The sequence below is a fragment of the Mercenaria mercenaria genome, chromosome 9, assembly GCF_021730395.1.
Source record: "Mercenaria mercenaria strain notata chromosome 9, MADL_Memer_1, whole genome shotgun sequence".
Taxonomy (NCBI): Eukaryota; Metazoa; Mollusca; class Bivalvia; order Venerida; family Veneridae; genus Mercenaria; species Mercenaria mercenaria.
The window spans coordinates 75827080-75841594 of record NC_069369.1 but is presented as its reverse complement, the minus strand read 5'-3'; the positions used below and the strand labels follow the sequence as shown (position 1 = coordinate 75841594).

Below are 14515 nucleotides of genomic sequence, written 5' to 3'. Positions count from 1 at the left end.
AAAAATGTTTCACTGAATACTGTATTCCTGACTTTTCTGAATTTTCCCAGCTTGGTATGAGTGTAAATATAGATCTATATTATGCAGAACAATGTTAGGCCCTATATAACATTTTTATTCTATATTTATTTCACTTCATACGAAATTACCTAATTCAATGAATGTTGTTTTCCTGCGAATCAGTATTAAATAGATTATATGCTGCAACCTCCCTACAACAGCCATTTGGCGAGTTGGGTGGATATAATACTTGGCTGAGATATTATGCCCACAAACATTGTCAGCAAGTTTGGTGAATATCCGATGAAAATTGAATTAGAGAGCGAACATGCTTTGGATGCCGACCGCCCGTCCGCTGCCATGGTTGTTCACATGATACGCCGAGATATTATGCCCATGAACATTGTCAGCAATTGCAAGTTTGGTGAAGATCCGATGAAAATGAATTAGAGAGAGAGCGAACATGCTTTGGATGCCGACCGCCCGCCCGCTGCCACATGTGTTCACATAATAGCCGAGATATTATGCCCACAAACATTGTCAGCAAGTTTGGTGAAGATCGGATGAAAACTGTTGGATTTAGGAGAGCGGACAAGGCTAAATTTGCAGTTTTTCTGTACGGGTTGCCTAGAGGTCCGGTTAACAGACCCCTAGCCTCTGCCATTCAAAATTTTCTCAACCTTTGACAAAATAATAGATTTTTCCAATCAATAAGATTTTCTTCCAATTATATCTGTATAGATCTAGATCTATATAATTTCTATATGGGATTGCCTGTTCTTCTGCTTTTGAAATTTGTTCTAAATCAGATAACATTGCCATCACTTGAATCGATTTTGTGTGCTGTAAACAAACACAAATGACAATTAAATCCTGATTTCAAGACGCACAATCAAACTCTGTACATAGCTACTTCATCCGATTTACATTCGGAACATTCTCTAGCATTTCGGGCTTTATAGTAAGTTTAACATGGGACTGTTGAACCGTCCAAATACAGAAAATACAGGATTTTTTGTACGCACGTGCGTCCAAATACAGAAAATACAGGATTTTTTGTATGCACGTGCGTCCAAATACCGTAATATATTGTGCGGTCACGTGTTGCAAATGAGCGTTCGCGATTGGATAGATAAAATAGATATAGAATAAAGACACTTATGTTACAGAAACATTATGTAAGAAAACTTACCCTGGGAAATCAAGCATTCTGCAAACAACCTTTGCAGCATCATTGTCGAAAAAATCATCGCATACTGTCCCCCACTGCCCATCATTGTACACTTCCAACCTCCCTTCAAACGCATGTGGGCCATTTACAAGACGCACTGAAACTAAAATATTATATCAAAGTTGTAAACACGGAACAGCAAGGCGTTCTCACTTTGGTGCATTATTTTTTCAAAATTTTGCGACTCATTGTTTATAAACTAAGCTTTTCAGACATCGTTCGTAATTGCAAGTGTCACGACTACCGTCTTTTCCGGCACCGAAAAAGCCCGACAAAATCTTCAAGATATAAAGTTTACAGAATTAAATAGGAAAATGGCGCAATAAAATGGAATCGCATAATGGCGGATTCCAATAGTCCTAAGTGTTTTTGCTCTGAAGAGCTATTTTCCTCATCTTCTGTGCAATTTTTTGCTGAAATCACATTACAGGTCTATTCTTGATAGGCAGGTGGTATTTTCATAATGAAATAATAACACGACTGAATTGGTCATGGAAACTTAGATCATACATTTGGGCTCTCAGATTTAGCTGAATTTGCAGTTTGTGTGTTTGACTGAAAATATTTTTTCTTGCATCAGACATAACCCCTACTTTTCTATTGATATTTATTCAGCACAGACAAAAATCTTCAAGAAATTATTATTATGTTACATACATTTAATATGGATCATGATGCGTGTTGCAGCCGTTGGAAATATGTCATTTTTATATAAAATAAAGAAGAACAGCTATTTAGTGGTGTTGCAACCTATTTATAAGTATGTACAAAATGATAGTTTCAGTATAATAAGCCAATAAGACAAAGAGTAGACATGACTATCCATAACGAAACATAACTAACTCAACAAATTTTCATATGACACATCTAAAGCTTCCAAGATAGCAGAAATTTATATAAGTTAAGTAAGTACTTGCAGTAAAAACAAATAAAACATTGTATTTTGAAATTTTAAGATGAATTATCGACCATTTAATTAAGTCATATCACAATTTTTTGTACAATAACTCAAAGTTAAAAGGAAAAAAAAACGAAGATCACTAAACTGAAACATACATGGGCATTTATTCATGGTGCATATTTCTTTATCCTCTGAACTGCCAATGCATGCTTGTCCAAGTCTTGACGGGGCGGGATTATCACATCTTCTCGTTCTTTCCTTCATTCCAACACCACAAGTAACAGAACAGGATGACCAACTACTCCAGGGCGACCATCGGCCATTTACCACTACAAGAATTGCAATTATCATGTATACACAAGTTAAGAAATTAATAAAACAATGAATTTTTATGCGTGCATATGTTTTATGCAGATCTAATTATCGTTTTGCTAAACTTTTTTTTCACTTAAAAATCATATATATTATTTTGTTATTTTGGCTAAATAAAATTTAGAATGAGGGTCCACGCCAGGATGACTAAAAGAAGTGTGCTCAATAGGCCACGTGCGACTCAACGCGACATAATTAAGTGTCCCAAGTAAGCCGCCGTAGACATAATGAAGTGTCCGCAATAAGCCGCCATATTTTGAAGCATTGGCTCTTACTGAGTTTTTTTTGTGTACGTCTGAACATGCTGCTGAGATGCCTTTAACTTGATATTGACAGGAACGAAAACTATCATAGACTATACCTAATGTAAGTTTAAATACAATACCTTCTTGATTTTCTGATGACATTGACCTTATTCGACTCTCTGCATCATTCAAACGATCGTTGATCCCGCTTGTCGCATTTTGCAGAACTGAGTTCATTTTATTTTCAATTTCGTTCTTTGTCATTTCGATTTTAGTGTCCGAATCATCCTTCATGTTTTGGAATTCAACCCTCATTACTTCTAGCTTCAGGTTCGTTTCGTTTAACCTATCATGAGAATCAGCGTTCATTAACATGAGCGAAGAATTAGTGTCTATCTTGTGTTCATTCATTGATTGTTCTAGGCTTTCCACAGAGTTTTTTATTGAGGCATTCATCAACATGAGCGAAGAATTAGTGTCTATCTTGTGTTCAGTCATTGATTGTTCTAGGCTTTCCACAGAGCTTTCCATTGAGGCATTCATTAGTTCCATTTGAAATTTAATATCAGATGTAAACATTATAAATTTGCTTTCAAAATTTTGTACTTTTTCTCTCATGAGCTTTTTGTTTTCGAAAAGGATTTTCATCACTGCCACTTTTTGTCTCTTGATTTGATTTTTGATCAAAGATTCAGTCCTTTCTTCAACTGCCTTTATTTTATCATTTATAATGGATTGAGAAATTTTTTCTTCATTTTTATTTGTACCGATGATAGTAGCTGTTGCGTTTTCTTCGATCTTTTCTATCTTACTTTCTAGTCTGTTCACAACAGACTTTGTTTCCATCAATTCTGACCTCAGATTGTTTACGTCTCGAATCACGTAATCTATCCTCCATGACAACGATTCATATAAACTTTCTGCGCTTGCTTTCCCAAAAGCTTTACTGGCCAGGCAGGAAACTGACAGAATGAAAAACAAATTAAGTCCAATTTTAGCCATAGTCTCCCCGCTTTGCAAACCGTACGATATCGTATTCGCTAACTAGATCGTGCAATGCGTATTGTAATAATGTCCTGATCTCGAGTGATATGTATTCTTTATACTCGTTACATTCAAGTGGTCTGCAAAAATGTATGGATGGCCAGATAGACAAATAATTAAAACTGCGAAATGATAGGAACTTCATCAAAACTGATCCATATCACTCCATATTTTAAACGTCAATATTGAGGAAGGTATAAAATTACAAATTAACCATTGTTCGGTCATAGTCATTGCAAAAAACATAAGGATGCGCATTGGCTCAAATGATAAAGCAATTTATCAATCACTTTTTTATTCAAACCCTTTCGCTGCCAACGGAAAATTCAAAAGATGCCAAAGATACGCCGATGACGTCGTAAACCGTTAGAGAATCGATTGCGGTCTGGTGAACTGATGCGCCAATTCAGTTGATTTTACATGTGATAGAATAAAGCTTCTTTATATTGAAAATGAAACTTTCGTAAAACTGATCGTAATCACATTGGTAATGTATGCTTAGAAGTAAATAGATATCACACACTGGTACCGGCACTCCCAAGTACAGGTGGCACTCGCACATACAGCGCTCGATAAGCGAATTTGGAGGAGCGATGGTGTAGGTATTTCTGATTGTATCTTCGGTAATTCAAAACTTTTTATAATTTTCATGTTATAAAATATTCCAGATACAATTCAAGATCGCGTGAAAACTCTAAAATTTAAAACAAGAAAAAAAAAAAACACTTAAAATTACTGGGAAATCAAAAGCATAATTCTTTCGTAGACAATAGGGCCTATACGATATCAAAGATTTTTTTTCGCTGCTAAACAAGCTTGCTATATTCGGGGATAAAAATTAAAAGATAACGTCCAGGCTAACAGGGTGAACACTCAGGTCGGTTGTGTTCGACATGTTAAATGGTTAAATGCCAATTTGTGTGAATCAAAAGCAATTCTGTTGTTCCTGCATAATTATTTAGAGACTTATTGTCACATTTTACTGTCCTACCAAAAGTGCACTACTACGTCCCCACAAAAATATCAAAATATGTCTGCTGCTGTCTGTATCTTATTAGCAAAATAATAACCCTTTGAATGTATGTTTATGAATTTTTCATATTGATTAAATGCCACCTTAAGTATTTATTAAGATTATTTACATGTGCGTCCTACATCAATACTGTAATAACAGAACTGTTCTCGAAGGTTTACTTTTCGCTATATTCGCGAGACCCTACATCTCGCGAAAATTAACCCTCGCGTAAATATTCATCATTAGTATAATTCAAATTCAAGTAGGATACCACTGTTACAATTTCGCGAATATTAAACCTCGCGAACATACTCAAAATTTCAAATTCGCGAAATTTTAACCTTGCGAAAACATATGCTTTTACAATATAACATTTTATCGCTCATACAAGTTTTAACATAATATGTGTTCGTTTTTCTTTTGCCTTTATATGGAAAAAATATATACGTAAAACAATAGATGTAGCACTCAACGTGTAAGTGCTTAAACATAGCCATCATGAGATTTATATATCAAAACAGTATAGTTACTTTCAACCAGGTAATGGGGATTAACGCTATTTCTCACGAACATTTAAGTTACAGTATAATCTTTGACAAAGACACCTCTGAAGAGCGAATACCTCCCTATATAGACAATATGTTCTTTCTCATTTGAAGAATATCATTGTTCCTACCACTATTAACATACATGACATTGTATAGCAGCTATTGTACATGTAATTATTATATTCTTTGCAAGTGACTGAAAGATTCCCCGCATGAATTAGAGGTTGACGACAAATAAGCTTAACGTGGTATGGTACTGCCTCCAGTATACGAGAAATCACCACGTAGAGCACTCGTCGAGTCGACCAGGATCTCTTCCCGATTTTAAGTGTTTTCTTTTTATTGTTGAGCTAATAAGAAGAAAAAGTGAAACATATTTTCATTTCAATTGATCTTTCTTCGAAACAATCAGGATGTCAACCTACAACTTCCTGATCTCTAGTACTTTGTTTTTCCCCACTAAGTAGATGTATTGTAACAATGAAACGTATCATCTTTTTTTCAACTTAGACATTCTTTTTTTCGTACATGTTCTTTTACATAAGTGTGCAAAACTTACTTTAGAAAAGAAGCATGTACGCCTTTAGTATGGTTTATGTGGAGTAAATACAAAATGCGTCTAACAGATATTATTTAAATAATTGCAATTTAGTCAATGGTCTCAAATGTACGCGGTACAGAATATCCTTTTTTTGTTGGGTTTATCGTCGCATCGACACAATTTTATGTCATATGGCGACTTTCTAGCATTTACGGTGGAGGAAGACCTCAAGTACCCGACCGTGCATTATTTCATCGCGGGCGGGAACATGGGTAGAACCAACGAACCTTCCATAAGCTAGCTGGATGACTTCCTCACATGAAAACTTCAACTCCCTGATTAAGGCTCGAACCCACATCGGTGAGCGGCAAGTGAGTGACCCTAACTACACACTCCATCCCCTATTATTGCATTGCTTTATTACTGTATTGCTCTTTAGCGTATGTATGCAGTTACTTATTAACACGCAGAGGTTTCATCTTTCGATATCAAAAACACCTAAACAATTAGTGAAATAGATTTTATTATTAACCCTTAGCCTGCTGGCGGCAAGTGATTCTGCCTTTGCGACCAGTGCAGACCAAGATTAGCTGCACATCCGTGCAGTCTGATCATGGTCTGCACTGTTCGCTTTTCAGTCAGGATATTTTTGGTAAACACCCCTTTTAACAGTTAGTGGTACTGTCCAAATTGAAAGATGGACCAGTCCATTTTAGAAATTTAGCAGGGTAAAGGTTAATTATCGTATTTGCAAATGTGGAGAGCTACACAATCGTTTAAGGACATTTTGAAGTGGTATAAAAATGTATATCAGCTGACTCTTACTTGTTGCTTATTCTTTGAAATCTTATTGTTCTTGGTATTGTTTTTATTATATATTTCAAGTACTACTTTAGAAAAGGAAAGAAAGTCTTAAGGACAACGTTTGACATGTTGTAAATAGTTAATTGTTTCATAATGACTGTAAGGAGCTCATCTTGCTCAAAACAATCACTTTCAGAATTTAGAAATACATATTTCATAGATCTACTTGAAAAACATGTAGAATGGAGTAATATATCCTACATTTAAAGCGTAACAGTATGATAAAAAAAAAACAAGCACGCTATTCACCCATAAGTTACTTTTTATGCTGAGTGGTCACACATACATCCATAACAATTTCTGGTCTATATAGCTTCTGGCCGCAGGAAATGTTTCTACTTGTATTACATACTACATATTAACTGTATTGCTAGACAGATCAGCGGAACAGACTAAATATTTCCCTACTTGTTTGCATTTTGTTTCTCGACCTCTTTTTTTACCGAATGGCTATCACAAAACACTGAATGAAAACTGTGCGGGAAAGATGTTTGCAAAATCTGATATATTATGGGTTTTCCGTATCAAACTAAGGTGAACATAGTCTACTGCTGAGAGGAATCATCTTAATTAACTTGCGAAAGGTAGTGTAAGGATATCACAGACTATAGATTGTGAAAAACAATGTTTGCTTCATTGGAGAAAACACAATTAGTGAAACAAATAGCACGTATTTCTCACTTGCACAACTGAAAAAAAACAACAAAGATTGATATTTAACAGGAGAAAATCTAACACCGAGGGGAGGGGGTGGTCCAACATATGTATTCCCAAATGGGCACCGCTTAAAATCATATGTTGCGCTTCCGGTAGTACATATGTGATAAACATTTCCCAGAAAAACAGATGAGACTTTTATTTGTGATTGAAATTTGTGTGAAAATGACATTGTTTTGCCAAAATATCGCGATGCTGTGCAACCGAGTACGGAAGGTTTCAAGGGCAAAACGTAAGTGCATTTACCTTACCCTTATTTGTAGCAATGACGGAGAAAAACGTATCCTCCGCGAAGCGGAATGACTGAGTATAGCAATATTTTTATCAACAGATGAAAATATGTTGTAATTACCCTGCGCCTGCTTAAATTTTGCCCTTGAAACCTTCCGTATGCTAAACCCCACCCAGAAGGAAAAATATATGGCGATCAATTTACTAGAGAAATATTTATGGGCGAAACACCGAATGGGACACATATGTTGAGTGGGCTACATATGTGGTGCATTATTTTTTATATATTCAAACCCGACTTAGACACTATAAAAACAACCAACTTTCATGAAGATCTTGTAAATATTGCAATCTATATGGCTTGCACAATGTTTTTCGATGATTTAACCTAGTGGCCTTGTTTTTGACACCGGATCACCTCCTGGATTTTATCTAGACAAATATTCGGACCAAGTTACATGACGATCCAACGGAAAACGCAATCTGTTGACAGTTAAATCATGGGGATCTTAATTTTCCATCTTTGTGTGATTAAGTCACCTCCCAGGTGCAGCTATTTTCTGATTATATGACCGAATACCTTGTAGGCATAAGAAATAGAGATCAATATATTTGCAACTGTATTTATCCTATCAGGTGTTTTGTATTACATAAGTACTTCTATTGTGACATTTTGATATAAGCAACACTGTATTGTCTGTACTATAAAATACTTACTAGTATTTCATTTTTAGCTCGACTATACGAAGTATAAGGAGAGCTATCCTACTCGACCCGGCGTCGGCGTCGGCGTCTTTCCGCGTCCCCACCTTGGTTAAAATTTTTTTACACTTTCTCTTTTTTCAACTTATCTCTGTAATTACTTGATGGATTTGATTCAAACTTAAATACTTATTCCTCATCATCATCCACATCATCTGACATAAGGGTCATAACTCTGGCACCAATATTTCATGAATTATTCCCCCTTTTTACTAAGAATTTTAGGTTAAAGTTTTGATGCACTTTCACTCTGTCTCTGTTATTACTGAATGGATTTGATTCAAACTTAAAATAGTTGTTCAACATCATCACCAACACCATATGACACAAGGTGCATAACTCTGGCACCAATATTTAATGAATTATGCCCCTTTTTGCTTAGGATATACTTATATAGTGTTTTGATACATTTTATCTTTACCTCTCTTATTACTTTAAATTGATATTTTTGACATAGACTCTGGCTATTGTGCAATATCTTCATCCACAATTGGAGTCATTAAACAGTCCAGTGACAGCTCTAGTTTCCTCAGATGTGCCCAGTTTCACTATCCAGCATCGAAATAGTCGAGCGCGCTGTCTCCTGTGACAGCTCTTGTTAAATCGGCTTGTTAAAAGTTTTTACCATAAGTAAGTTGACAAAATCATAGGAAGCAGGTTTTGAGGGGTAAATCAAACACATATGAATAAATCCTAAATGTTTCTGTTGTGCAAAAATGTATGATATTGTGTCTTTTCCATTCAATTGTGTAATTGCAAGGGAAGTTAACTGATAGATCTATCTGCTTACTAGTACTAAGAGTTGTCATTCTTTATTTTTTGCGGATCACTATATTAATTTTACTAAAATTAATAAATTTCACATTTGTGAAATCATTTTTGGTTATATCAAGGACTTAGAAATCAATTTATAGACTTTATTTAATGTTTTTCTATCATTGAAAATTTTAAGTATATAGGCCTAGAATGTCGAGTTGCGGTATACATGTAACCAAGGCATGCATGTACTTTAACATAAGTTAGTGCCAGGTCCACAATATTATATGTAGTGGAGAGGCCGGGCCAGTAATTCTGTATCGGACAAACCAAAATTATCTCCTGAGACACCCTGGTCCTAAAGTATTTATTACATTTTATTTTTGAGACCGTTGCCCGAGACACAGATATTTGGCTCTATAACTCTGTTCACGTACATGATTCATGGACAAACAATTTCAACAGGTAATGATGCAAAATACCGCCGAAGATATATATAGAGGCGCACATGAACGGGTAAAACAAACATGAAAAGAACACTTTTTTCAGTAACATATAATTACACACACCGTATCGGCAATTAGTTTACAATACACCAAACTATTCATGTATATTTCAGACATTCACAGGTCGACACATGAGCTTAAAGATATGTTCGTTTCTAATTGTCCCTAGGGCACAGGTTAACGCATGTATATAATATTTGGAATGATGTGGCATATACTTGGCACGTATTTCCAGTTCGTTTCTTTCTCCAGGTACCATTTAAGCTCAAGATCTACGGAGTTTTAAAAAAATAAATGCACAACATATGTAGCCCATTCGGTGTTTCGCCCAAAAATATTTTTCTAGCAATGTGATCGCCATATAAATTTTCTTCTGGGTGGGGTTTAGCATACGGAAGGCTAAAATTTAAGTAGGCACAGGGCTATTACAACATATTTCCATCTCTTGGTAAAGTCATTCCGCTTCACGGAGGATGCGTTTTTCTCCGTCATTTCTACAAATACAGGTAAGATAAATGCACTTACATGCTTAGTAATGTATACCCGGTTGCACTACATCACGATATTTTGGCAAAACAATATGTCATTTTCACACAAAATTCAATCACAAATAAAAGTCTTACCTGTTTTTCTGTGAAAATGTTAACCACATATATGTACTACCGGAAGCACAACATATTATTTTAAGCGGTGCCCATTTGGTAATACATATGTTGGACACTCTCCACCTCCCCACCCCCGTGTTGATGCTCGTACTCATCATGTGTTTACCTTTACGTGACCGTTTATAAATGACTCAACGTCCATTCTATATTGCAGGTGTATAAAATGACATCGCTTTAATGTCCATTAGTGTATTAATGCAACCTCTATTTATTTCGATGTAAAAATGTAATACATTTTACCGGATGATCCGTAAATAGACATTAAGTTGTTCTCAAAACTCTAATTGCAAGATTTTAAGTGCGTTAGTTTGTTTAAGAATTAACTCACTATTTCCACTTAAATAAGACTATTCAGCGGTCTAAATCTGTTTGCATGCCGTAATGTAACAGTCTAAACAAAAGGTTGAAGGTCAGAAATTTAAATGTTCTGCAATCAAAGATGCTGATTGCGCATGCGTTATGCATTGTAAAGTTGGGTTTGTCTATGATAAGGATGGTTTATCTTCATTCGGCCTAGGCGGTAAAGCGATTATGGGGGTTTGATACCTGTTCCTTGCCTACAACAGTTTCTTTCTTTTCCTCCGCCTCGCGGCTTAGGCTGTGGGGACCTTCTACCTCTGAATGCAAAGGATCTATAAAAAGGCTAAAATCTTGTCATCTCCCAATAATATTTATTTAAGTACAAAGCCAGAGTTTTTCATAAACATTCATATAAATCACATACATAACATCAAACATTAAACGATCAATAAAATTTAGGAAATGACAGATAATACACCAAAACCTAGAGACTGACTCTTTAATGAACTAGAACATTATATTCTTCCACTCTGGTTTATTTCATTCAATCAACATTCATGCAACATATTGTCTATTCTAGCTTTTTCTATATATGCTTTGAAATACCTAAAAAGTTATATTTTCAGTTAGTTTCAGTTGTTGTTGTTGTTTTTTTTTTTCAATATACATCCAAATTTGTTTTCTTAAGAAGAGTGCTCAAGGCCTAGAATATTATTCAAATGGACTGTGAGTCACAAATTAAACGATAAGTTCTAAATGAAAGTACGCTTTGGTAAGTAAGCAAATTAGCCAGTTATACAGAAGAATGGTGTCTAACTAAATCTTTAATGCCACAATCTCATCCATATTGATTGATTAAAGTCATATAAATAGTATGCTATTGAAGTCTCTGTAAGATATTTCTGTTTAAAGGTCCTTATGCATAACAACAGGTAATGTATCATTAAAGTGATATAGCGCTAGACATCTTCAGGCAAGAGATTTCCAATATGCAAATATCGTTATTCAATTATAGATCTATTTTCATTTGTTTAAATCAACATTAAAATGTCGTGTGTCTGGACATATCGACTTGCTTATAGTAATTAAAATAAAAATTAATAAAGAATATCATAAAATTATTCCAAACATTTACAGCCGAACACAAATCCTTCTTTGTTCCATTTTACACACGATAACTTCAATTTGTATTTACGTATCACCTTTTCCTACATATATGTTTCGTAAATATTCTATCATGAATTAATGAAAATATAAATAAAAGAAAGTAGTGAAATGCAAGTTGTGGTCTGCAACCCTAAATGGCACATTCTTGCTCTTGTCCGCACAATAGATACTTACTTTCGGTTTTGATTTGCAAAACTTGACATACGGGTGTATAAACATGAAAATCATCTCACTTCACTCAGACTATATTCTAGCAGTGAATACGTGTGATTAAAGCATTCGTTCTACTCGAATTTGCGCAAAACAAATGCTAATTCTAAGTGAACGAAAAAGCAGAAAGACGTCACGCCAGCCTAATGAATTAACACTAGTTTGAAAATGTAATTAGCAACGCCTTTATAAACATGTTTTTACTTTCATTTTTTTTCTTTTAAAAGGAAAAATGGTTATAAATAGCTTAAAAATCTGATTTATTTAAACAGTTAAGTTAACAGTCTTTAAACAAATCCATGGTAAAACTGATATACCTGACGGAACTATTTGAACTGCGCATGAAATGATTTTTTGTTGGCAGTCTAATCAGTTAGCTGATCTTTGCGACCTTCTTTTTATGGTAACAATAGTCAATGAACGAGTTCGCCAGCCTAAAAGCTACGTTCGGGGATGCAAAATAATCGAAAGCAATCTAAAAAGATGACTGATAGTGTCATGACCTAAAACTAGAAAAAATAAAAATATTATAATTCTAGACCGCAAACTTCGTCATAACTTAAAAAAATAGTTGGTTCACATGAAACATGATATGCAATGAGGCCGTAATCACTCCGGGAGAACTACGTTCCAACGTAAGTCATGTCTCAACGATATCATGTGACATATCTCAACGACTTCTGGTTACCGTATCGCTCAATATGACACGGCATATATTATTTTCATATATAGCAATTACTTTTATGATATTTACTTATGTCTTGACTTGAACATGTATTCAGATTCTAAAAGTAATCGCATAAATTTATCAAAACATTTAAATTTTAAAAACAGTTTTCTGTTATTTAGAAAATAGAAGCATTTTGCTATTTTCCAGAATAAAACAAATATACTACATTTTTCAACAGCAATACTTACTGACAGTCAATGATCGATTAAAGGCAATGCCAGTTATAATCTTAGAAATATATTACTGCAACTGCTTTATCATAAACAGGCAATATTTATTTAGTATCATGTTCCTCACTCTAACCGATGATGTTACTAACTCTAAACGCGACATAGGTAAGCGTTACTGATACTCATCGAAGTCTTGCGGCTAAACATTACTTATATTCGAGTGAAATGTACCAGCAAGTCTGTGACTGAAAATCAGATTTTGTCCAAAGTATGTACATATGTACTAGTATTTTTTATCCGTTTCTTTTATTATCATTTGACGGTTTCCCCAAGATATCTTACTAGCAATATGTACGGGGTAGCGCGGAGTTGACTTATACTATTGCATGCGCACTCCTTAATTATTATTAAGCCTGTAAAAGATTCTTTTGAAGCACAGGACGCAACTAAGAAACCTGAAGTAAGCATGTAATCGTAGGTTATTAGATTTGTATCTAGGTCTATGCACGCGTTCTGCAGCGGAAATAGAAACATATTGCGCGACTTTATGAAGAATGAATGCTTATTTATCCATGCAAATCTAAAAATCTTTTTATAATTACTACGTGTGTATTATGCCTTATATCAATGATAAAAAAGTTGTTCTTGCATATCGGACTGGCGTTTCCGGTTATTTTACCCTTGCCGGCAAAACCTATCTGGCACCCCCATGCCAGATGACTCTCGTGCTGTTAATGACAATTACTGGTTCATACACTAATAATATATTGTTTATGTAAAATACGAAAAAAGCAGGTACCTTCATAGTTTCTCTCCGTTCCTTATAGTATATTTCTCGATTCAAAATACGTTAGTTTACCATAAAAACATAACGTTACGCTACAAACGACAAACTAAAGTGGAACTTTGTTATTGTGCGTAACGCAAAACATCATGTCGTCACTTCTGCTTACGGACGTTAATTTCGCGTGCTTTGTGTTCATTCTCCACTATAAGAAAGAATGCTAAAAAGAAATTTCTACCTTTTGTAAAATACGGTATGCAAGAAAAAACGTCTGCCAGAATAAAATGCTAACAGTTATACGATATGCAAGGAAAATATCAGTCATGTGTTTACGAATCGGATGTAAATATCTGTCCCTCGGCCACCTGCGCATGGACGGTAATTCGGCAAGCCTCATTACCGCCCAATGCACAGGTGCCATCGGGACGGATATTTCTATCCGATTTGCAAACACATGACAGATATTATTATTCTTTAACCCAAGTGGAACTGAAAATGTCCTAGTTAAAGAACTTAAAAACATTATGACATCCATTCAACTGACGCCACAATTGACGATACGCACCCGAAATAAAACTAAAACGTCAATATTTATAGGTTATTAACCTTCTCAGATCGTTCAGCATGACTTTTATGTCGTGTTATTGGTACTACTTAGTTTCTCAGCATGACCGTTTCGGCCTGGGTGGTTCCAATACTCCAGGTTTCATAGCCATGGGTATTGTATAATCACCCCTTACATATGGTGCCTGCTTT

At 35.0% G+C, this 14515-nt stretch overlaps 1 protein-coding gene across 5 annotated transcripts in view; it reads right to left on the bottom strand.

Annotated features, from left to right (window-relative positions):
* Positions 1–3841, bottom strand: part of LOC123547499 (deleted in malignant brain tumors 1 protein-like) — a 42433-nt gene extending 38592 nt beyond the window's left edge. For 4 of the 5 annotated variants that reach the window (XR_006685662.2, XM_045334652.2, XM_045334654.2 and 1 more), the window contains exons 1-3: positions 2890–3841; positions 2288–2461; positions 1193–1334 (exon numbers count right to left, since the gene is read on the bottom strand). Coding sequence is in view for 4 of the 5 variants with exons in the window: in XM_045334652.2 (XP_045190587.2) it covers positions 1193–1334; positions 2288–2461; positions 2890–3751 (1178 nt within the window). In the remaining variant the exon portion in view is untranslated. The remainder of the gene's footprint in view (positions 1–1192; positions 1335–2287; positions 2462–2889) is intronic. The other variant, XM_053551743.1, reaches the window with a different exon arrangement.
* Positions 3842–14515: the final 10674 nt, after the last annotated feature.